The sequence below is a fragment of the Oncorhynchus clarkii genome, chromosome 28 (genome assembly GCF_045791955.1).
Source record: "Oncorhynchus clarkii lewisi isolate Uvic-CL-2024 chromosome 28, UVic_Ocla_1.0, whole genome shotgun sequence".
Classification (NCBI taxonomy): domain Eukaryota; kingdom Metazoa; phylum Chordata; class Actinopteri; order Salmoniformes; family Salmonidae; genus Oncorhynchus; species Oncorhynchus clarkii.
The window spans coordinates 22,113,282-22,138,767 of record NC_092174.1 but is presented as its reverse complement, the minus strand read 5'-3'; the positions used below and the strand labels follow the sequence as shown (position 1 = coordinate 22,138,767).

Below are 25,486 nucleotides of genomic sequence, written 5' to 3'. Positions count from 1 at the left end.
CAAACCAGTCATATGGCAGAAAACTGAAGGATTTCAACCTTTTCCACAAGTTTATGAAATGCTGGCCTTATAACTTGCAGGGATGACATTTGGAGACCCAAGCTATAGGCTTCTGTAGCCATATGCAAATGACAGTATAGTGCCAAACCTACCGAGTTGATTTAGGATTTCTAGAATATATTAATTTTATGCCCAGACTTTTCACTACATTTTTAGCAGATTTGTGCCGTGTTAAATATTAGCCACTATCAGTAGCCACCATCAGTTATACCCACAGACATTTAGAACTTGTCAGTTTAGTATTAGTTTCAATACATCTTGGATCATTCCATTCCATTGTTAGTTTACCATTCTTTCCTCTGCGTTCGTGTGGTTGTTCCTGAGGATCGCTAGTGACAGTGGATCATATTAGGCTAACTGATCTCTCTTTTGATGAACATATCAAGATTGTTTCAAGGACAGCTTTTTTCCATCTGCGTAACATTGCAAAGATCAGAAACTTTCTGTCCAAAATTGATGCAGAAAAATGTATCCATGCTTTTTTTACTTCTAGGTTAGACTACTGCAATGCTCTACTTTCCGGCTACCTGGATGAAGCACTAAATAAACATTAGTTAGTGCTAAATACGGCTGCTAGAATCCTGACTAGAACCTCAAAATTTGATTATATTACTCCAGTGCTAGCCTCCCTACACTGGCTTCCTGTTAAGTTAAGGGCTGATTTCAAGGTTTTACTGATAACCTACAAAGCATTACATGGGCTTGCTTGCTCCTACCTATCTTTACGATTTGGTCCTGCCGTACATACCTACACGTACGCTACGGTCACAAGACGCAGGTCTCCTAATTGTCTCTAGAATTTCTAAGCAAACAGCTGGAGGCAGGGCTTTCTCCTATAGAGCTCCATTTTTATGGAATGGTCTGCCTACCCATGTGAGAGACGCAGACTCGGTCTCAACCTTTAAGTCTTTATTGAAGACACTCTCTTCAGTAGGTCCTATGATTGAGTGTAGTCTGGCCCAGGAGTGTGAAAGTGAACTGAAAGGCACTGGAGCAACTAACCGCCCTTGCTGTCTCTGCCTAGCCAGTTCCCCTCTCTCCATTGGGATTCTCTGCCTCTAACCCTATTACAGGGGCCTAGGCACTGGCTTTCTGGTGCTTTTCCATGCCGTCCCTAGGAGGGGTGCGTCACTTGAGTGGGTTGAGTCACTGACGTGGTCTTCCTGTCTGGGTTGGTGCCCCCCCTTGGGTTGTGCCGTGGCAGAGATCTTTGTGGGCTATACTCGACCTTGTCTCAGGATGGTAAGTTGGTGGTTGAAGATATCCCTCTAGTTTTTTATTTTTTATTTCACCTTTATTTAACCAGGTAGGCAAGTTGAGAACAAGTTCTCATTTACAATTGCGACCTGGCCAAGATAAAGCAAAGCAGTTCGACACATACAACGACACAGAGTTACACATAGAGTAAAACAAACACACAGTCAATAATACGGTATAAACAAGTCTATATACGATGTGAGCAAATGAGGTGAGATAAGGGAGGTAAAGGCAAAAAAAGGCCATGGTGGCAAAGTAAATACAATATAGCAAGTAAAACACTGGAATGGTAGATTTGCAGTGGAAGAATGTGCAAAGTAGAAATAAAAATAACGGGGTGCAAAGGAGCAAAATAAATAAATAAATAAAATAAATACAGTAGGGAAAGAGGTAGTTGTTTGGGCTAAATTATAGGTGGGCTATGTACAGGTGCAGTAATCTGTGAGCTGCTCTGACAGTTGGTGCTTAAAGCTAGTGAGGGAGATAAGTGTTTCCAGTTTCAGAGATTTTTGTAGTTCGTTCCAGTCATTGGCAGCAGAGAACTGGAAGGAGAGGCGGCCAAAGAAAGAATTGGTTTTGGGGGTGACCAGAGTGATATACCTTCTGGAGCGCGTGCTACAGGTGGGTGATGCTATGGTGACCAGCGAGCTGAGATAAGGGGGGACTTTACCTAGCAGGGTCTTGTAGATGACATGGAGCCAGTGGGTTTGGCGACGAGTATGAAGCGAGGGCCAGCCAACGAGAGCGTACAGGTCGCAATGGTGGGTAGTATATGGGGCTTTGCTGACAAAACGGATTGCACTGTGATAACCTGCATCCAATTTGTTGAGTAGGGTATTGGAAGCTATTTTGTAAATGACATCGCCAAAATCGAGGATTGGTAGGATGGTCAGTTTTACAAGGGTGTGTTTGGCAGCATGAGTGAAGGATGCTTTGTTGCGAAATAGGAAGCCAATTCTAGATTTAACTTTGGATTGGAGATGTTTGATGTGGGTCTGGAAGGAGAGTTTACAGTCTAACCAGACACCTAGGTATTTGTAGTTGTCCACGTATTCTAAGTCAGAGCCGTCCAGAATAGTGATGTTGGATAGGCGGGCAGGTAGCGATCGGTTGAAGAGCATGCATTTAGTTTTACTTGTATTTAAGAGCAGTTGGAGGCCACGGAAGGAGAGTTGTATGGCATTGAAGCTTGCCTGGAGGGTTGTTAATACAGTATCCAAAGAAGGGCCAGAAGTATACAGAATGGTGTCGTCTGCGTAGAGGTGGATCAGAGACTCATCAGCAGCAAGAGCGACATCATTGATGTATACAGAGAAGAGAGTCGGTCCAAGAATTGAACCCTGGGGTGTTAAGCATGTTCCAGTTTAGGTCACCTAGCAGCACGAGCTCTGAAGATAGATGGGGAGCAAGCAGTTCACATATGGTGTCCAGAGCACAGCTGGGGGCAGAGGGTGGTCTATAGCAGGCGGCAACGGTGAGAGACTTGATTTTAGAGAGGTGGATTTTTAAAAGTAGAAGTTCAAATTGTTTGGTTACAGACCTGGATAGTAGGACAGAACTCTGCAGGCTATCTTTGCAGTAGATTGCAACACCGCCCCCTTTGGCAGTTCTATCTTGTCTGAAAATGTTGTAGTTTGGGATGACATTTTCAGAATTTTTGGTGGTCTTCCTAAGCCAGGATTCAGACACAGCTAGAACATCCGGGTTGGCAGAGTGTGCTAAAGCAGTGAATAAAACAAACTTAGGGAGGAGGCTTCTAATGTTAACATGCATGAAACCAAGGCTATTACGGTTACAGAAGTCATCAAAAGAGAGCGCCTGGGGAATAGGAGTTGAGCTAGGCACTGCAGATTCACCTCTACATCGCCAGAGGAACAGAGGAGGAGTAGGATAAGGGTACGGCTAAAAGCAATAAGAATTGGTCGTCTAGAACGTCTGGAACAGAGAGTAAAATAATAATTTACATTAAGGAGAGGCATGTTTAATCGAGTGATCAAAAGGGTCCAGTGAGTAGTGAGGTTGGTTAGGGTCACGGCGATTCAGACAGCTAGCCGGGCCATCGGTAGCAAGCTAGCATAGGATGGAGGTCTGTTTTTAGTCACCTCGTGCGTTTCCGTCGGTAGGATTAGTGGGGTTCCGTGTGGTAGGGGGGATCAATCCAATTCGCAAAAAAAACAATAGATATAGTTATAGAGGCCCAAGAAAAAATAAAAATAAAAATAAATAAATTGTCCGACAGGTCTATTCAGACAGCAGCCGATAAGACAGCTAATGATTTGCGGACCGCAGATGGGCGTTCAGGTAACGTCGCGACAGAGGAGCCAGCCGGATAACTCCCTCGGGTAGATAACGTCGGTAGTCCAGTTGTGAAGGCCCGGTGGGGCTCCGCGTTGGCAGTAAAACGGGTCCGGATAGGTGATTGTAGCCCAGGAGTGACTAATGGAACTCTTCAGCTGGCTAGCTTCGGAATAATTGATGTTTGCTACGGAATCGACGTAAGCCGATAGTCACACGGATAGCAGCTAGCTAGCTGCGAGATCCAGGTATAAATGTCCAGAGTTAGCGGTTGAAATCCGGGGACATGGAGACGGCGCGGTCCGTACAAAACTGGCGATAGATTTTCGAGCTAAAGGATAGCTGATGACCACAAACCGTGGTTAGCTGAATACTAACAATTAGCCAGTAAAGAAGCTAACTAGCTTCTGATTAGCTTCTGGTTAGCTTCTGGCTAGCTTCTGGATTAGCTTCTGGGATAGCTTCTGGCTAGCTTCTGGTTAGCTTCTATGGAGGATTACAGATTTGAGGTAAATAATACTTTCTTTTAAAAAATATATAAATTGGTGAGGTGGGTTGCAGGAGAGTGTTTTGAAGATAAAAGAAAATAAAAAATATATATAAAAAATGTATGCGAAGAAAGTTGTAAATATATATATATATATATATATATATATATATATATATATATATATATATATATACGGGACACGACAAGACGGGGACAAAAGACGTCTGAACTGCTATGCCATCTTGGAACGTTTGCTGTGGTGTGGGGGCTGTGCTTTGGCAAAGTGGGTGGGGTTATATCCTTCCTGTTTTGCCCTGTCTGGGGGTATCATCGGATGGGGCCACAGTGTCTCCCGACCCCTCCTGTCTCACCCTCCAGTATTTATGCTGCAGTAGTTTATGTGTCAGGGGGCTAGAGTCAGTCTGTTATATCTGGAGTATTTCTCCAGTGTCCTGTGTGAATTTAAGTATGCTCTCTCTAATTCTCTCTTTCTCTCTTTCTTTCTTTCTCTCTCTTTCGGGGGACCTGAGCCCTAGGACCATGCCTCAGGACACCCTTGCATGATGACTCCTTGCTGTCCCCAGTCCACCTGGCCGTGCTGCTGCTCCAGTTTCAACTGTTCTGCCTGCGCCTATGGAATCCTGACCTGTTCACCGGACGTGCTACCTGTCCCAGACCTGCTGTTTTCAATTCTCTAGAGACAGCAGGAGTGGTAGAGATACTCTTAATGATCAGCTATGAAAAGCTAACTGACATTTACTCCTGAGGTACTGACTTGCTGCACCCTCGACAACTACTGTGATTATTATTACTTGACCATGCTGGTCATTTATGAACATCTGAACATCTTGGCCATGTTCTGTTATAATCTCCACCCAGCACAGCCTAAAGAGGACTGGCCACCCCTCATAGCCTGGTTCCTCTCAATGTTTCTTCCTAGGTTTTGGCCTTTCTAGGGAGTTTTTCCTAGCCACTGTGCTTCTACACCTGCATTGCTTGCTGTTTGGGGTTTTAGGCTGGGTTTCTGTACAGCACTTTGAGATATCAGCTGATGTACAAAGGGCTATATAAATACATTTGATGTGATTTTGATTTGAACTACTGAGAAGTAAAAATGCATAAAAAATGAATACATTTCCTAAGTCTGAATCAGGCCCTATGTGTGTGACTTTTGACCAGAGCCCTGTGGGGAGTAGGATTCCATTTGGGATGAATACACAGAAGGAGGCTTGTGCTGTGAAGCTCCATTATTGTATTTTTCCTCTGAGTAGGGATTTTTATTAATGGCTCAGGCCAGACCTCCATCCCTCCTCCTCCCCCATGAAGAAGCCTAGTGGCTCTTGTGTCCTGGATGGCTCGACTGGTTCTAGTGGCGATGTGGAGTAGCCTAATGTGTCACACCCTGATCTGTTTCACATGTCCTTGTGATTGTCTCCACCCCCTCCAGGTGTCTTTTATTTTCCCCAGTGTATTTATCCCTGTGTTTCCTGTCTCTCTGTGCCAGTTCGTCTTGCATGTTTCTAAGTCAACCAGCGGTTTTCCCGTTCTCCTGCTTTTTGCATTCTCCTTTTTCTAGTCGTCCTGGTTTTGACCCATGCCTGTTTCTGGACTTTGTACCCGCCTGCCTGACCATTCTGCCTGTCCACGACCATTCTCTTGCCTACCCCTTTGGATTAATAAACATTGTAAGACTCCAACCATCTGCCTCCTGTGTCTGCATTTGGGTCTCGCCTTGTGCCTTGATATAATGGTCAATGCAGCAGAGCAGTACTACCGCACAGAGAGGACAAATGAGGCCAAGACCATTCAACGCAAAAAATCATACATTTTATTTGTTATTGTTGTCGCATTTCGTTCAACAGTGTATACCATGCGTATCCTGTACATCAGACAAATAAACTTGAACTTGAACAAAACACATGACAGATTCTCTCTTCTCCTGTCTTGTCTTGAGTGGGAGGAGGGGATGGTGGTTGGAGCCATCATCTAATCAGCCTGCTACCCGGCCCCATTCCCTTTCCCCATTAAGCCTCTCATGTGGAAAAGAAGGGGTAGGGAAAGAGAGATTCTTAAGACAGATACTTATTTTGTTTTGCGAGCGCATCATAAAAAGGGATTTGCCGGAGAAATTAACAAGAGCCCTTGATATGCAGATCAGTGCCCATTAATCAAAGAAATTAGATTAGGATTCCAAATGAGATGAAGAAAGGCTTCATTATCTTGGTTGAGTGTCATGTTTAATAATGTGGAACGGCTGTGTAATTCACTGGAGGAGTGGGCTGAGGAGAAGACGTAGCGGGTCCTTGGCGCGGTTATTTTAAGCGCTAGGTGACCCAGGGAGCAGGAAAACAGGGGGCTGGGGAGTGCAGGGGGCCAGGGGGAACCGCTCAGCAGACAGTGGAGGGAGAGGGGGGAAGAGAATCAAAAGAGTACGCTCCTACGGGAGCCAGGTGACTATGTGTGGTGCCTTTGATGTTAAAGTGTCTTGGCGTATTGTGGGGAGCAGTCCAGGTAAGGACTGGGTAATACACACAAACAAAGATAAACATAACCACCAGGCAAATGTTATAGAAAAGACTAGAGCTTCATATTAAATAGCCTGCCCATATACAGTATGAACAAAATGTGACATGTAAATGTAAATACTGTGCTGGGGCATCTCAAAATGTATTTTGACAAACTTCTTACCTCTAGGAAAAAAAACTGAAGTCACTGATGACTACAGGGCTGTACTCTCCCGCTCCTTGGTACTCGGGAGTCTGCGAAATTATGCTGGCATTCATATTTAATATTACGAGGAAAAGGAGAGAAACAAATGTGCCGGGTCCTTTGTCTTTGTGTCAAGTGAAATATGCTTGGAAAATCATTTGAAATGGAAGACATGGGAAATACAGCACTGTAACTTGGCGTTGTGGCTCTGAATAATGTAGAGAAGGACAGCCGGACCCCAGGTGGGGCGGTGAGTAGGTAGGCAAAGAGGGCCGGTTTAACACAGAAAATCTGCCCTACAACCAGAGAGGCCAGCCCAACACTTACTGTTTTTTTGTGATGAAATATGCAACAACCTTTGGCATGGGTTGACATGAATGAGCATCAAGTGCAAATTTGCAAAAGGTAATGTGTAAGTGCAAGTAGGAACTTACAGCCAGGGTCTCTGTACATCAATGAAATCCTCATATCTATTCTTAGTATAACTTTATACACATTTATTGAGTAATCAACTGATCATTTGATGGTTAGATGGTTACTGGATAGTGGAAATGTAAGTGCTTATTTCAGACATCCAATCAAAACAAATGTTTTCTCAGATCTATCACACATAAGAGGGACAGTGACCCCAACTAACTGACTCTGTGTGATTCCACTGAAAATGAAGTGAATGTCACAGCTCCCTTACATGCACGCACGCACACACACACACACACTTAGTGCTCTAAAGATGTCATGTAAAGCTATCAAGCCTTCGGACTGACCTTAGAATGACCTTGCAAGGAGATAGTACACAGAGATAGTATTCCCATCAGAATATGTTGTAAAAGAACGATTTGATGTACAGTCACAATGATATGGGTGAGTTTATAAGACTAGTTTATAAGCAGGTATGGACCACTAGTCCAATTCCAAGGAGCTTGATATGGCCTCTGATCTCACTAGAGGGCAGTGGCGCGATGCATTTGAGGAATATTTTAACCAAATAAAGTGTTAATATCAAAGAGGGCCCACTGTGTCTGTCGTAGGAGGCTCTGCATCACGGTTGTGTCAGTAAACCACAAAGTAGCTGTGTCCTTCTTACGATGATTTGCTAAGTCTACAGGGTACATAAGGGCCCACTTTAAGAACTGTGAGTGTGTGTGTGTGTGTGCGTTTGTGTGTGCGTGTTTGCTATGTCTGTGTGTGTGTGTCTGTATATGTGTGGGAGTGTATGTGACAGGTAGGCTGTCTGCACATTGGAATTGAACCTGACAGCACAGCTGCTGATTACAATTTGAACACAGAGGGAGGCCAGGCGGTGTGCTGCATTACAGCACTACTGATAAAGGTCAAGTCATCTCTATATGAGACCAGAGAGCTAGAGAACATCAGTCACAGACAAACCATCCATTCAGCGCAGGCTAGATTCCTATTCAAACCAGATATTAGGTCGCTGGAGACTGATGGTGGCTGAAGGTTATTAGTCTCACTCTTCTATGAGGGTTATACAAAAGGTAAACAATGCTAGACTAGGAGCCTTTGTAGCCCTTTGGCAGCCATTTTGTATTGCTCATCAGACACCCATAAAGGGTACAGCCTGGCAGCTACACAGTGTATTAACACAAATGTTGATAAGGTTTTCATGTTTCCTGATGAAAGTGGCCGTTCTTACCAGATTAATTATTCTGCACTCTTAGAAAACAGATGCTATCTAGAACCTAAAATGGTTCTACCTGGAAACAAAAAACTGGGGACATTTTGTTGGTCCCCACAAGTCAAATGCTATTTCGAAGGGGTTTAGGGATAGATAGAATTAGAGGGTTAAAATAGAATTAGAGTTAGGGTTAAGGTTAGGTTATGGGGTTAGGTTTAGGTTATGGGGTTAGGTTTAGGTTATGGGGTTAGGTTTAGGTTATGGGGTTAGGTTTAGGTTATGGGGTTAGGGTTAGGTTTAGGTTGTGGGGTTAGGGTTAGGTTTAGGTTATGGGGTTAGGGTTAGGGTTAGGTTTAGGTTATGGGGTTAGGGTTAGGTTTAGGTTATGGGGTTAGGGTTAGGTTTAGGGAAAATAGGATTTAGAATGGTTATAAATTGAGTGTCACCACAAGGTTAGTTAAACAAGATCGTGTGTGTGTGTGTGTGTGTGTGTGAGTGTGCGCGTGCGTAGGGATATCCACACACATTAGGCCGCTTCCATTAGGAACCAAATTATTAACTCTTGTTTCAACAAAACAATTTCCCATCCTTTCCTTCCATGTCTGTATAAACCTCTTCAGAACTCTCATACATACCTTACGCCCTGTACTGACCCCTTTACGAGTGCTAGCTGGTTGATTGGCTGAAACAAGAGGCTTAAATGAAAGCACTAGCTGAGATTGCTCACCCTCTTGTTAACCCTCTTTGTCTGAAACCAGTAGCTCACCTCAAGCACCATCATCAGCCGCTCGTTCCCCAGCCCCTCTCACTGACTCTGTGATTACCGACTGGCCCGGCTAAGGAGGGCTCACCCCCACTTTAAGGGATTACAAATTACAGTGTACAGACAAGGTGCTACTTGCTGTTACTGGGGAGACTACCAAACTAATTTATAAGTGACTCTACATCATCACTTTCTCTTGTTATCAGTGGTTGTGTTATGTTTCCTTCTCGCTGCCATAAGTGGTGTACCTTTGTTGATCTGTGGGACATTTTTAGAAGATAATGTCGCCATGTCTAGATGTGAGAGACTTGTGAACATGAGTTCTCATCTTGATTAGAGTTTAAGCTTTTAGACAACTAACATATATTTTTTCATGTGGAAGAGTGGGTATGGGTGTTTGTCAGTATACCTAGAACAGCATAGTGTAGCTGAGGACTGGACACAGGTGATTCAAATGACCCCTTGCTCAATCTCAAACCATTTGGCACCAGCCACTGAAGGTAAAATGGATCCCTTAATATCAGCCACAACCACGACATGCTAAACTAAAGAAAGGAAGAAACAGGGGGGAGTTAGGGGAGAGATTATCATTCCCTCCAACCTCTCTCTCACCACAAATGAATGTGCTTTCATCCACTTTCAATTCCCCTTATCAAACGGCAGTAGCAGAGGAAGCCTCCGATACTTAAAGTGACAGTGGCATTAAAGGATGGTCTTCATCTCCTGTCTCACGGGGAAAGTGACATTTAACTACACACCCAGGAACACGTCACTTGTTTATTGCACAAGACAGTCAGTGGATGAACGTTGAGGAGGGGAGGCCCCTACTGTAAATCAACGTGGCTGTAGACCACTGCATTCTCCCAGACGAGTCACATTAAAAGACAAGTTCCAAGAGGACATCTTGTCAGATATTATGTGACAGGCTTAGAGAGCCAAGGAGGAGTGTCGGCTGTGTCAAACTTTGATTAAAATGAGAGTGGTGGAAAATACTGGCTATCATTTATTTATCTGGCATTTGTGTGAACACAACGTACAGACATGAAATTGTGCTCTTAGGAGTAAGGAGACTCAGGGGTTTGTTTTCAAACACATCAGCACAGGCATGTGGTGTTGGATGGCTGGGATTGAAGACTGACAGCAATATATTGCTGGGAGAGGACACATGCCCCCAGAGCAATACTGCAAGCTGATTCCAGTGACAAATATGTCCAAATGTGCATCTGGCAATAAGCTGTGGGGTATGAGATGTGACACTCATACTTGCGAGGAAAACAGCAGCCATCTCACCAGCAGGATATGGTCTGTAACTCTACACAGCTGTATCTACACTATTAGAAAAAAGGGTTCCAAAAGGGTTCTTTTGCTGTCCCCATAGGAGAAACCTTTTTGGTTCCTGGTAGAACTCTTTGGGTTCCAGGTAGTACCCCCTTGTGTTCCATGTAGAACCCTCTGTGGAAAGGGTTCTACATGGAACACAAAAATGATTCTACATGGAACACAAAAATAATTCTACATGGAACACAAAAAGGTTCTACATGGAATACAAAAAGGATTCTACATGGAACACAAAAAGGTTCTACATGGAACACAAAAATGATTCTACATAGAACACAAAAATAATTCTACATGGAACCCAAAAAGGATTCTCCTATGGGGACAGCCAAAGAACCCTTTTAGGTTCTAGATAGCACCTTCTCTTCTTTTCTATTTTATTTTTATTTAACCGTTATTTTACCAGGTAAATTGACTGAGAACACATTCTCATTTATAGCAACAACCTGGGGAGTAGTTACAGGGGTGATGAATGAGCCAATTGTAAACTGGGGATGTAAACTGGGGATGATTAGGTATGAGGACCAGATTGGGAATTTAGCCAGGACACCGGGGTTAACACCACTACTCTTAAGATAAGTGCCATGGGATCTTTAGTGACCACAGAGATTCAGGACACCCGTTTAACATCCCATCCGAAAGACGGCACCCTATACAGGGCAATGTCCCCAATCACTGCCCTGGGGCATTGGGATATTTTTGGCCAGAGGGAAGAGTGCCTCCTACTTGTCCTCCAACACCACTTCCAGCAGCATCTGGTCTCCCATCTAAGGACCAATCAGGGCCAACCCTGCTTAGCTTCAGAACCAAGCCAGCAGTGGGTTACAGGGTGGTATGCTGCTGGCTAAGTGTGTACCAGAGACATTTCAAACCGGCTACTTTATATGGGGCCACAAAGCCCCTCAGTCCTTGGTCATGACACGAGTCACAAAGACGTCACAGTGCCTGCATGACTGAACTCTTAGTGATTGTTGTTGAACTGCTTTTTTAAAAGACAGCTGTCATGCAATTCAACACAACAGACTGAGCACATGCACTGCAATACAAGCTACGTCATTTTCCAGAACCCATGAATAGCGAGAGTTACACACCCAGGATGGAAAACTAGAACAGTCAGTCAATGGTGACACTATACGGAAAGACACTAATTGTCACTTGACTTTAAGGACTTTTAAAGAAGGAAGGGAAACAGGCGTATCAGTTTCAGTAATGAAATTAGGCTTTACTGTTCACAAGTCATAAAGTAGTGACATAAGATGGAAACCCCCTCAGAGTTATCCTCACTTGAATGGTTCAAATAGACATTGGAAACAGGATCAGCTAAAGGCGTCTGCAGGCTTTCCATCCGAAACAGTTTGTGCAAACAGTTTGTGCATATATTATAAAGACATTTTGTGAAATTTTTGTTAGTTTTGTTCTTTAGCAAGGGTTCTTCGGCTGTTCATAAGAACAAAAACAATTCTTGGTCAACAATAGGGATTCCTCAAGCGTTTGTTGTCATTCACAACGATAGATTACTTGTTTTCATGCAAAAAATAGTTCACTTGACAAATACTGCACCAAACATCTTAGCGACTTCTAAATGAAAAATGTCTAAGTGAATGACAGATTTTTTGAGTTATCTTAGATTAATTCTGACTAATTTGAGGAAGTGTATACTGGCTACGGCATCTCAAGGTGGACAAACAGTACTATTTACATTTTTTTTTATTTTCAAGCAAAAGTCTTCTAAGGGAGTATGCGAGCACACTTGTTCGGATCACCTAGTTGAGTTATTGGGACTCACAGAACAGAGTCAGAGAGGGAGAGAGTAGGAGGGGCACAGGGTGCGGTTTTAGACTGCCAGCTGACTTGCGATTGGCTAACCTCTCAGCCAATGACTACAAAGACAAATGAAGTGTCACAGAGAGAGATTAGATAAATAAGTGGAATGAAGAGTAGGAGGCCTGCTCAGGTTTATTTCAATTTGGCAGAGTCGCCAGAGCGTGGCTGGGACTTCATCCCTAATGACCTGGGAATGGGAGAGGGCTAGCTCTCTCTTGGTGTGTGTGTGTGTGTGTGTTACCCTGGTTGGAGGGGAGGCTGGAACAGAAAGAAAACAGAAGCTTATGTCCAGCGGATAGAGACCTGCTTTACTTAAACGTGAAGGGTCAATAAATATTTAAAAAACATACATGATCAATTTAATAAAAGTAATAATTGCCTCTACATCCGTGTCTCATGTCTGTTTGCTCTTCTTGGTGAGGTAGCTCTGATAGTAGAAGTTTCTGAAGAGTACGATGAGGCTGAGGGAGTAGGCAAACACCACAGCATTCATGGAGTCTGGGAAGTCGCAGTCAGTGAACAGGTTGTAGCTGGTGTGGATGGTCACTATGAAGAACTGGAGCTGGGGTCACAGAGGGTCAACATAACCAGTGTCAATAAGAAGAAAGCTCAGTTGTGGGCTTCTAGTGTGACCACATTGAAAGTACACAGTTGTAGAGCCAATAAAAAAATGTTGTGTATTCAGCACTGATGCAGCTTCATACAGTACATGCCGTATGATCCTATTGTCTTCACACAACAGTTATTAGCGGGGGTCTTACAGTAAGGCTTCAGGGTTAATAAGGTCAGTGATGATCTCAAAACATGGCTAAAACTATAATTTTGATATCATGGATAGTCAGTCTTTGCATACATAGCTCTTGCTTTGAATATGAGAGTGGTTCCTGTTCTCCAGGCCCATCCCTCAACTTTTCACCAAAACACAGGTGGGAAGACAGCTTTGTTATTGTTTCAATTAAGGATTCCAGCTGATAATGCAAAATGTAGATTTCTGCCGAAATAGACATACCCAAAAGTAATTCTTTTTTTATGAGACGGCCATAAACAATAACTAGTTAATTGCTGCATAGTTCTAGGAAAGTCTGGTTAAACATAGTTATACATTGCTGAAGTGTACTTACTTTCGAGGACACAAGCTCAAGTAAATATTACAAATATTATAAAAATATACAGTACCAGTCAAAAGTTTGGACACACCTACTCATTCCAGTGTTTTTCTTATTTTTCTTATTTTCTACATAAAGTAGTGAAGACATCAAAACTATGAAATAACATATGGAATCATGCCGTAATCAAGAAAGTGTTAAAGAAATGAAAATGTATTTTTATATTTGAGATCTTCAAAGTAACCACCCTTTGCCTTGATGACAGCTTTGCACACTTTTGGCATTCTCTCAACCAGCTTCATGAGGTAGTCACCTGGAATGCATTTCAATTAAAAGGTGTGCCTTGTTAAAAGTTAATTTGTGGAATTTCTTTCCTTCTTAATGCATTTGACCCAGTCATTTGTGTTGTAACATGGTAGGGGTGGTATACAGAAGATGGCCCTATTTGGTAAAATATCAAGTCCATATTATGGCAAGAACAGATGAAATAAGCAAAGAGAAACGACAGTCCATTTTACTTTAAGACATGAAGGTCAGTCGCAAAAACCATCAAGCAGCCAACAAATGCTCAGCATATGTGGGAACTCCTTCAAGACTGTTGGAAAATAATTCCTGGTGAAGCTGGTTGAGAGAATGCCAAGAGTGTACAAAGCTGTCATCAAGGCAAAGGGTGGCTACTTTGAAGAGTCAAAAATCGAAAATCTATTTTCATTTGTCCAAACTTTTGACTGGTACTGTATATTCAACAAGTGGAATAGCTCTTGAAATTACTGAAATGGTTTCTAAATAAATAAATAAAATTAGAAACAACTTACTATGAGATGTAATATTTATTTGAACTGTAAAATAAATATGATCATATTTAGTGACAGTACAAATGTGACCCCATTTCATGTACAGTGGAGCAAAAAAGTATTTAGTCAGCCACCAATTGTGCAAGTTCTCCCACTTAAAACGATGAGAGAGGCCTGTAATTTTCATCATAGGTACACTTCAACTATGACAGACAAAAAAATCCAGAAAAGATGAAAAAAAATCCAGAAAATCACATTGTAGGATTTTTAATGAATTTATTTGCAAATTATGGTGGAAAATAAGTATTTGGTCAATAGCAAAAGTTTATCTCAATACTTTGTTAAATACCCTTTGTTGGCAATGACAGAGGTCAAACGTTTTCTGTAAGTCTTCACAAGGTTTTCACATACTGTTGCGGGTATTTTGGCCCATTCCTCCATGCAGATCTCCTCTAGAGCAGTGATGTTTTGGGGCTGTTGCTGGGCAACACGGACTTTCAACTCCCTCCAAAGATTTTATATGGGGTTGAGATCTGGAGACTGGCTAGGCCACTCCAGGACCTTGAAATGCTTCTTACGAAGCCACTCCTTCGTTGCCCGGGCGGTGTGTTTGCGATCATTGTCATGCTGAAAGACCCAGCCACGTTTCATCTTCAATGCCCTTGCTGATGGAAGGAGGTTTTCACTCATGGCCCCATTCATTCTTTCCTTTACACGGATCAGTCGTCCTGGTCCCTTTGCAGAAAAACAGCCCCAAAATATGATGTTTCCACCCCCATGCTTCACAGTAGGTATAGTGTTCTTTGGATGCAACTCAGCATTCTTTGTCCTCCAAACACGACGAGTTGAGTTTTTACCAAAAAGTTATATTTTGGTTTCATCTGACCATATGACATTCTCCCAATCTTCTTCTGAATCATCCAAATGCTCTCTAGCAAACTTCTGGCACTGCAGGATTTGAGTCCCTGGCGGCGTAGTGTGTTACTGATGGTAGGCTTTGTTACTTTGGTCCCAGCTCTCTGCAGGTCATTCACTAGGTCCCCCCAGTGTGGTTCCAGGATTTTTGCTCACCGTTCTTGAGATCATTTTGACCCCACGGGGTGAGATCTTGCGTGGAGCCCCAGATCGAGGGAGATTATCAGTGGTCTTGTATGTCTTCCATTTCCTAATAAATGCTCCCACAGTTGATTTCTTCAAACCAAGCTGCTTACCTATTGCAGATTCAGTCTTCCCAGCCTGGTGCAGGTCTACAATTTTGTTTCTGGTGTCCTTTGACAGCTCTTTGGTCTTGGCCATAGTGGAGTTTGGAGTGTGACTGTTTGAGGTTGTGGACAGGTGTCTTTTATACTGATAACAAGTTCAAACAGGTGCCATTAATACAGGTAACGAGTGGAGGACAGAGGAGCCTCTTAAAGAAGTTACAGATCTGTGAGAGCCAGAAATCTTGCTTGTTTGTAGGTGACCAAATACTTATTTTCCACCATAATTTGCAAATAAATTCATAAAAATTCCTACAATGTGATTTTCTGGATTTTTTTTCTAATTTTGTCTGTCATAGTTGAAGTGCACCTATGATGAAAATTACAGGCCTCTCTCATCTTCTTAAGTCGGAGAACTTGCACATTTGGTGGCTGACTAAATAGTTTTTGCCCCACTGTAACTGAAGACAGAGCATTTTCTGCCAAGCCTCCTCTGAGCAACGCCATTCGAATTGCTGCAGACTCGTTACAACTTCAGCTTTACACACAAAGTGATGTTGTCCCTCAGTGACCAAAAGAAAGTGGTTGTGTTTCAATTCTATGAAATAATTTACAATGTTTTCATGTTGAGAGTTCTAAATCCGGCTCAGAATATCACAGTGAGATGAAACCATGATACCTGAAATCGCTAGACCCTCCCCTTTAATATGTTGTCTCAGTTGCTCAGAGGGAGAGCAAATCTATTATTTTTCTGAATAAGCCAGAAAATGTGACATGTCACTCCCTATGCTAATGTGGGGTCTGAAAACGTATACTTCTAGTCAGGTCTGCTGACAGAGTGTTAGTGGAGACAAGACGGATGGGGCTTTCTGCCAATATAAGACACTGGACCCTGTGAAGTTCACATAGTGAACATGTCAGTCAGAACCAGCCCAGAACCGGTAATATAGGGGACTTTTAAAGGGGGTTTTAAAGCAATTTGAGGTTCTTAGGGTAAAATCCCCTACAGGATATAAAGTAAATGTACATTTGTATTATCTCGACTCTAGTGAATGTACTGTGTGGGTGCTATTTTGGAGGCCATACTATAGCAGAGGCTCTGCATCAAGGCCACTCTACTCACCAGCTGCAGGGAAGTGAGGTAGCGCTTCCACCACAGATACTGCTGCATGTGAGGCCCCAGCGCTGCCAGCCCATAGTATAGATACATCACCACGTGCACCAATGAGTTGATAAGGCCTATAAGGAAGGCTGGAGGGAGGAGAACACACAATACACAGAGAATGGGCGATTCATTCAGTGATCCGTGTACAGCAGGTCTTCATTTATTACAAGGTCAGTTGTTTATAACTTGTTTCTAAAGCTGGGTTCTTTAATTGAATGTCAAGGCTTTGATTCATCCTTTATTTTATCTCAAGGCGTAACTAACTATCTGCCCATCTAAGTACATGCAATGTGAAAATAAATAGCCAGGCTGTGTTGACTATCTTTAAACCTAAAGGAGGGCAAATGCTGCACTAAGATGCTTCGCCAGCTGTTTTCTGCAAACTCACCGCCGTTTTAAACAAATTATACAGCATCTTAGTGCCAAAAACTTGTCTTAATCCTGCCGTTCTGTTCCTAGCTGGTCTATTTTGATGACTCCTTTGACCACTGCAAATGTCTTTTTCAAATAGCAGGGGTGTGGAACAGTTCCAAGGACACGGTAGGTATCACGGCATGTGTTCCAGAGTCATTGAAATGTCAGGTGCATTTCAATGTGTGGGTGTGTGTACTGTATGTCTCCTACAGAACAAGTCCTGTATGAATGGCCTAATCATTATTTCAACCAATACTGAGCAGGAAGCAGACACAAGAAATAGATTGTGCAGTGCTATACTGTTACATATAGGACATCATTGTCTGGGTCTAGCACCGGGTAAATGAATCACCGTCTCGGCTGTAGTAATGTGACAACCCTTACACTGGCCTCCTGCCACGTATTTGACCCCAGCCCACCAGTTGAAGATCATGGTGCCGTGGTGGTAGACATGCAGGAACGTCAGCTGACTGTTCTTCTTCCTCAGGATGAAGAAAAGCTGGAAGAGACGTGTCATATTTCATTTATTTATCAAACCTGACAGATATACAAGAATATGACAAGAAACACAATTAGCTACAGTCACATGGACAGAAGACAGCACATTAAAGATGTCTTGATAGAAGAGATGTAATAAGAGCACACCGTTTTTGCTTCAACCTGGGATAGTAGAATCCCTGAAGTGTACTTACAGTATCACTGAGCTCGATGACTTTGGAGAAGTAGAACCACCAGCAGACCTTGGCCATCTGTTCAGAACACATAGAAGATACATTTCGGCAGTAGGTTAAGATTAGAAATCATTTACACACAGTATATGTACATTAAGGCAATTGCAAAGCATTGCAGTGGATATGAGTTACCCGCATTGCCAGTGGGCTGGTGTTGTAGTCCACAGGCTGACATAATATACTATAGTTTGCCAACCAGGATGACGCTGTGAACTGAGGAGAGAGAAAAATGCATTAAAATACTATCTGCTTACAGGTAGAGAAATAGCTACTCATCATCACTTATTTACACATACACTATATAACAAGGATATAGATAGGTACTGTAATGTGTACAGTAGATCCAAAGCACATCCAATATGAGTAAAATAGCTACAAGTTATCCATGCTTTCCACTGTTTCCATACCTCATAGAACATATAGGCAGACAGGCAGACCATAGCAAAGTTGTAAATGATGAGCACAGGCTTGAGGTTGACTGGTTGTCTCTGAGCCATCAGCTTGGGGCCCACCCATATGAGGAGCAGGTAGCACAGGAAGATGCAAGTGATTGGCACAGGTGAGTACACCAGCAACCAGCTGTCAGTTCTTTTGTCTGAAAGCACACAGAGACAGCATTACTATAGGATAAGAAAATGGATAGGTGAAGCAATGATTCACGTATGTTGGTCTTGTACTGGTAACTTCAGTCAGCACGGTCTGGTTTTAGAAGCTGGGCACAGTTACCTCCATTATCTAGAACCCCTTGGTAGAACAGTTGGATTTTCTGCCATGTTGTGGCCATCCCTAAACGCTGCAAAAAAATGCATTATATGATGAGTTAAATGCATTTTTGCTCCTAGAAGTTTACATTTTAGAACTCATACAGCAGATTTCAGAAGGATGTCTATGAAAGCGACAGTACTGCCACCTAACGTCAGATTGGTCAATTATGAAAAGGGTCACAATTTCAAAACACGCACAGAAATACTGTATCTGAGGCGTTTTGTTGATAGGCTACTCAAATCAGTCGGCCAGCTGGATAAGCTAAAGCAGGTTTAGCTTCTTGCTTCAGGAGGATTTAGGAAATCCCTTACACAACGGCACAGCATATTGAACCTCGGATAACCTCTTCTGTATTTTAACTCTGTCGCCTACAAGAGTTACACATTTATGATTTTTTTCTCTCTCACAGAAGTGTGTATAGCTCTTTATGAAATAACAAGGTGTTGGCATGAATAGTGGAGATGATGACAATGGTGATGATCAAATGATTAAGGTATTTCCCTTGGTTATACCACTACAGTCTAGACTAGAGGGACATTCATTTTAGAAATTACAAAATAACTATTTAGGCTAGGCCTAACTGATTTTGTCATACGAAAGTTATTTATAATAGGCTGTAATTGTCTATATTCAGGTGCGAGATTAACAGAACTTACTTCGTAGGCTGCACTCATCGACCGGAATGCACAAATTGCAGATCTGATGGTCGCAAACCATCTAACCATGGTTGAATTTGTCCGCCATCCAACGCAGCATTCTCTCTGAGTGTTGATGGCGATATGAGTGAGCTGAATTGTCGTTTACCATCACCCCCCGCGGCAATGAGGTAATCCACCTGCTGTGCATGGTATTTTAGCCTATAGCCGAGCCCTAGGCTATCTATTTCATGCCTTGCCCACTTGTGAGAAGCTATTTAACTTGAATAAATGTATGGTTTCAAATAATAGTGAATAGATATAGGCCTAGGCCCAAACACAAACAGTAACATTGACCTATTATTCGTTAGGAAATAGCCTATGAGTTTACATAAAGGTGAAACAATATTGACGCTCAGTGCTTGATTTAGACAGGAGCTCACCAGTACTCCGGCACCACAAATGTTCTAATGCTTGAGCTCCTGTTCTTCATAGAATATTAGCTCAAAAGTATTGTGGAGCTCCTGCATCTAAATATAAACAGTACCGGCACCCAACACCAGTACTGGCACCTATTTCAGTCCAAGTCAAACACTTAATGACACTGAGATGTAGCCCTACTGCTCATTAACAATGTATGGCTCACAGGTCAGTAGGAGCAAGGTAAGACTCATTCAACTAATTCAGCTCACCAACCGCTTCTCTGGCACATCAGTGATAGAGCAACAGAGTTGTTCATCAGCTCAGAGTCAGACTAGTGTCACGCCCTGACCTTAGTTATCTTTGTTTTCTTTATTATTTTGGTTAGGTCAGGGTGTGACGAGGGTGGTTTGTTAGTTTTTCTATTGTCTAGGGGATTTTGTATGTCTAGAGGTTTTTGTAAGGTTTATGTATGCCTTTGGTGACCTGAATTGATTCCCAATCAGAGGCAGCTGTTTATCGTTGTCTCTGATTGGGGACCATATTTAGGTAGCCATATTCCTTGGGTAGTTTGTGGGTTCTTATTCTATGTTTAGTTGCCTGTTCTGCACTTCTCATATTAGCTTCACGGTTCATTTTGTTGTTTTGTATAGATTGTTCAGTGTTTTTTCTTTAATAAAAAAGTGTGTAAGCTTACCACGCTGCGCCTTGGTCTCCTCCATATGACGACTGTGACAACTAGATCCAAACTGCATTACGAATTCCCTACTCCTGTCTGCCCCCTCCCCACTGTCTGCCCTGGGTGCTTGTCTTAGATCACTTTATGAAACTCTTATTATTTCTTCTTTTTAAGTTTTGCTGATGTATTCATATTCGGTTTCCTCCCTGTATCCACTGTCAGTAACTCCAGACCAGTGGTGTAAAGTACTTAAGTAAAAATACTTGAAAGTACTACTTAAGTCTTTTTTTTTTGTTGGTACTGTATCTGTACTTTACTTTACTATTTATATTTTAAACAACTTTTACTTTAACTTCACCACATTCCTAAAGAAAATTATGTACTTTCTACTCCATACATTTTCCCTGACACCCAAAAGTACTCATTTTGAATGCTTAGCAGGACAGGACAATTGTCTAATTCACACACTTATAAAGAGAACATTCCTGGTCATCCCTACTGCCTCTGATCTGGCGGACCCACTAAACACATGTTTGTTTGTAAATTATGTCTGAGTTGGAGCGTGCCCCTAGCTATACTTAACTTAAAAAATAAAAAAAATGGTGCCGTCTAGTTTGCTTAATACAAGGAATTTGAAATTATTTCTACTTTTACTTTTGGTACCTAAGTATACTTTAGCAATTACATTTACTTTTGATACTTAAGTTTTCTTTTTAAACCAAATACGTTTAGACTTTTACTCAAGTAGGATTTCACTGGGTGACTTTTACTTGAGTCATTTTCTATTAAGGTATCTTTACTGTTACTCAAGTATGACAGTTGGGTACTTTCCCCACCACTGCTCCAGACAAGCAAAATAAACCTACCCTGCCCCACCCTTTATGAACATAGAAACACAACAAATTGAAATGATTTTGATGACATTCATACAACAACATAATCATACTTTTAATTGTGAACAAGCAGCAACCTGGAACGTAAATCTTATGTCGGAGTCCGGAACGTATATATCATGTATATATACACTACCGTTCAAAAGTTTGGGGTCCCTTAGAAATGTATTTGTTTTCCATGAAAACATATATGAAATGAAAGTTGCAAAATGAATAGGAAATATAGTCAATGACGTTGACAAATATACCCTGAAGTCCAGCACACTGCCCTGCATGGGTTCGGTGACTGTCAGTCCAACTTTCCTTAGCACAGCATCTATCTACAGACACCTCCGTAGGGTTTGACCTGCAGACTTCATAAACTGCAGAGGAGAGCAGGACCTGTCACCAGACCACATGTAGGGAAGACATACTGTATTTCAAGGGCCTAAATAATTCCAGTTTACTGTACAGATTTGCCTTATCAGACACAATTGACAGGCACAGACAAAATCTAATTTAATTCATACAAAACTATTTATCGGACTGTCAAGTCACTGACACAAGCCACCACCACCACCATGCTAATTAACAATTACTCATCTCAGAAACGACACAGACAATGTTAATTGGAGTCCTGTTTATCTGCATCTGACCCATGATTGTGGTGGTGCTGATGCTGCTGCTGGTGGTGGTGGGGGTACTGATGATGCTGATGATGTATGTGTGACATGTTACCACCCCCCTCAGCTGACATCTGGGGTCCATCACTTGGAACTGGGTTGCTGACGGTATCGACATCAATAGACCTCACTGTACTGTCTGTCTCGTTAACACGCATCTCTGAACTGCTCAGTGTCTCGTTTCTCCGGGTGCTGTTCCACCCAGCTGAGGAGGTTGTGTTGGAGTCCACCTGTAAAAGAGTAGAACAAACTAACGTTAACAAAATAGGTACAAGCTAAAAATACACCTAGGAGATCCGCAGAGAGATCTCTATTATTTGGTTTACTAATCAGAACCTTTATTACGCTTCAAGGCCAAATCATAGAGAGAGAATTACTAGAAAGAGAAGAGTCTGTGGGGTTTTCCTGTTCTAGTAATTGTATTTCTATGGAGCACTTCTGCAGACAGTAGTGTTTTCAATTAAAGGAGCCAAACTGAAATTAAATGTCTACAGTTCCCTTAATAATTGTGCTTTCACTTACGGTGCAGTTGCCACAGATGTCCTTGTGGTAGGTGGCTCTGACGGCTGCCTCTATGTAGGGGTAGTGGAGGAAGCTGTAGGGTAGGACTATGTGGAACGTCAGTCTCCCACATCTGTCAGAGAGAGGAGGGGAAAGGAGAGAGATACATTACATGGCCACACAAATGAGGTGTCACACCAGTTCTAAAGATCTCTGTAGATAGAAAATGTCTCAATAAAACCTGATAGATACTTCATAACATTAAAGTTAAAGAGCAGTGGTAAGCTTTAGATTAGGGCTGACGAGTTTCCTTCCATCAATACAAGCCCATTTCTTATTCATGAGAGATGTATCATTTTGAGAAACAACATGACAGTATTTTGGCCCTCTTTGATGGCTCTTACCTGCATATTGAAGTGAAGATGTAATTCAGTTACTCTTGGAGGACAGTGGAAGTTGAAAAAATGACTTATTTATTGTTTAAGACCCAAAAGAGTGAAATTGTGAAAATGATGATAATGTCCTGTTAGTGTAAGAGCTGTTTAAAAAGACAGACTGAAATGTCAGCATGTTTTGGTGGGATGGTGTTTTGGTCTGTAAATGAGTTAATAGACCAATAAGAAAGAGAGTTCCAAACCTCTGCCAGTAACAGTTCGTTTTCAGTTTTTCCCTCCCCACTCAAGACAGTCCTAGCAAAATTATTCCTGGAGAAATGTATCTTTGCTAAGAAGCTATTTTTTCAAAAAGTTAACATTTTAATGGAAAACAATCACCATGAGGTTGGTCTACTTAATTGTTACCCAGAAATAATTTGATATTGAGAAAAAAACTGCTGCATTGGACCTTTAAGTAAAACCAAGGCATTTCACCATTATCATGGTCCATCAGGGTTTTTGAGCCTCAATTTCTGCACATTGGTTGGAAAGCGAGGTAATAGCGGCAGTGTACCTTCCATTATTACCTGTCATATACCAGGAAGTCGTCCTTGTCTCCATCCAAGGCCTCCCAGACGTCGTCCTGTAGCGGGGCCTGTTGGTAGACAGGGATGCCTGGGGGGGCCCTCCTCTTCAGCTCCCAGTACATGGCTCTGGACTGGGCCTCCCTCTCGTTCACGATGAGGAACGACACGTCTGTCAGGTTGCTGCGGAGCAGCTTGTCACGCAGGCCTCCTAGTCTACTCAGCAGCAACAGGACAATGGCAGATCAGTCATGACGAGGTGCCACTTGATTGCCACTAGATGGCGTTATTTACTAATTTCCCATTATTTCATAATTCAGATCATTTCTCTCTACTGTTTGGGAAGGCTGTTCTCAATAAATCTGAAATGGATCACCAGCAGCATTACATCAACAACTTTACATCCATTTGTTTGTAAATACATTATTATAACATCTTACTGATTTCTATACCAAATCTTTGCACAGTGGTATAATAACAGTATGTTGCAGTAGGTTTACAGTAATGTTATGCAAGACAGATTCTGAAGACTTCTCTCTTACTTGGAGGCCTGTGTGCGGCAGAAGTGTCAGCTTGCTTTCAGCAGAGCCAGAACAACTACATTTCCCAGCAGCTCCTTCATGGGGGCCCCATGGCCCTTGATCTCCCAGTGCGGTGCAGGCTTGCAGATCTTGGAGGCATCATTGTCCCCTTCTACTAACAGAGGCGATGCGCATAGGAGCCCTGGCAGAGCAGCACACAGCCACAGAGTCAAGAGACCCTGCATCATGTCCTCCAAACCTCACCTAAAAAGAGTTCCAAGAGAGAGGCCGATGTCAGAAGTTCATTTTCAGTTGTGACGGTCATTACAACTCTCCGTATGTATCACTAGCAAGGAACATAGCCATAGTCTCTGCTACATGCAGTATGCAAAATATGGACTACTGAATGACATGATACCTGGACTGACCTCTGTCCTCGTTGAGCCTATCTTCTGCTTCACACAACTAAGCAACACAATGTTACGCTGCTGTTTTTAAGCCCTTATCTCAGGTAAGCACTGCCCCCAAAACAAACAAAGTAAGCCAGTGTTTACTTTAGGGTAAGAGGGTTGTGAAACCCAACACTAACCTGTCAATTCCAGATATGTTTTCTTCTCTATGAGGCTACATTTTTGGATAATGTAATTAATGGTCAGGAAAATTTGTCAAATGGTATTGTATTCTAATGAATGTTATAGACACCAGATTCCATGCTGAATTCCATGCTCATTCCATGCTGATTCCATGCTCTTTCCATGCTGATTCCATGCTCATATACTGTGTGTGATGGCTGACAAATAATGCCAAAACATGAAAACTATAGAACAAAAAGGATTGTGTAAATCTTCAAAAACAACATTATCAAACTGATTGTATATATACTCCACAATGCGGAATCATTGATCACAATTTAGCAAGGTTTACCAAGAAGTGGGTCAGAAGTCCAACTGTGTGGGAGTAGAATAAATGCGTGACATACAAACACGTCTACAAGTAGCATGTCTGATTCTGAGAACTCCAAATAACTTCAGCACCAAAGGTCTTTTCATATTTGGAGTAACAAAAATCAGAAACGTCTTTTCTGCACCTCTTTTGGCTCTCAGAATTTTGGAAAAACACTGCAATTGATTTTGACCATAGCAATGCTCTTTCTACCCTGAATGATTAGGTCAAAGTACAGTACAGGCTAAAAGTAAATATACAGGGTGGTGGGCATGGCTTTTCAAAGGTCACAACATTCCAGAGGAGCGCTATATTAATACTAATCCAAATATGATAAATATGTCAACAGAATAGTTCCTGTTTCATGAATCAGTTTCATAGTATCTATTCTGAACAAAAATATCAATGCAACATGCAGTTACTGATTTACAGTTCATACAAGGAAATCAGTCAATTTAAATAAATTCATTAGGCCCTAATCTATGGATTTCACATAACTGGACAGGGGCTCAGCCATGGGTGGGCCTGGGAGGGCATTGGCCCACCCACTTAGGAACCAACCAATCAGAAGGAGTTTTACCCCACAAAAGGTCTTCATTACAGACAGAACTACTTAGTTTCATCAGCTGTCCGGGTGGCTGGTCTCAGACGATCCCGCAGGTGAAGAAGCCGGATGTGGCATCCTGGGCTGGAGGGTTACATGTGATATGCGGTTGTGAGGCCGGGTGGACG

At 42.3% G+C, this 25,486-nt stretch overlaps 2 protein-coding genes across 4 annotated transcripts in view; both read right to left on the bottom strand.

Annotated features, from left to right (window-relative positions):
* Positions 1–21,050, bottom strand: part of LOC139386972 (ELOVL fatty acid elongase 8a) — a 67,042-nt gene extending 45,992 nt beyond the window's left edge. Inside the window, exons 1-8 of one of the 2 annotated variants that reach the window (XM_071132891.1) lie at positions 19,200–21,050; positions 18,505–18,571; positions 18,186–18,373; positions 17,911–17,991; positions 17,740–17,796; positions 17,432–17,546; positions 16,592–16,719; positions 12,755–12,931 (exon numbers count right to left, since the gene is read on the bottom strand). In XM_071132891.1, coding sequence (XP_070988992.1) covers positions 12,764–12,931; positions 16,592–16,719; positions 17,432–17,546; positions 17,740–17,796; positions 17,911–17,991; positions 18,186–18,373; positions 18,505–18,571; positions 19,200–19,268 — 873 coding nt within the window. In that variant the 5' untranslated portion in view covers positions 19,269–21,050 and the 3' untranslated portion in view covers positions 12,755–12,763. Of the gene's footprint in view, positions 1–12,656; positions 12,932–16,591; positions 16,720–17,431; positions 17,547–17,739; positions 17,797–17,910; positions 17,992–18,185; positions 18,374–18,504; positions 18,572–19,199 lie in introns of those variants that run through there. The other variant, XM_071132890.1, reaches the window with a different exon arrangement.
* A 154-nt stretch (positions 21,051–21,204) lies between these two features.
* Positions 21,205–24,701, bottom strand: LOC139386973 (selenoprotein P2). Of its 2 annotated transcripts, none has more exons than XM_071132892.1 (5): positions 24,241–24,701; positions 23,834–24,076; positions 23,295–23,507; positions 22,355–22,466; positions 21,205–22,062 (listed from the first exon to the last, which is right to left on the bottom strand). In XM_071132892.1, exons 2-5 carry the CDS (start codon positions 24,058–24,060, stop codon positions 21,775–21,777), a joined length of 840 nt encoding a protein of 279 aa, XP_070988993.1. In that variant the 5' UTR covers positions 24,061–24,076; positions 24,241–24,701; the 3' UTR covers positions 21,205–21,774. The 2 variants fall into 2 exon arrangements, with proteins under 2 accessions (XP_070988993.1, XP_070988994.1); XM_071132893.1 differs by having other exon boundaries at positions 24,231–24,291.
* Positions 24,702–25,486: the final 785 nt, after the last annotated feature.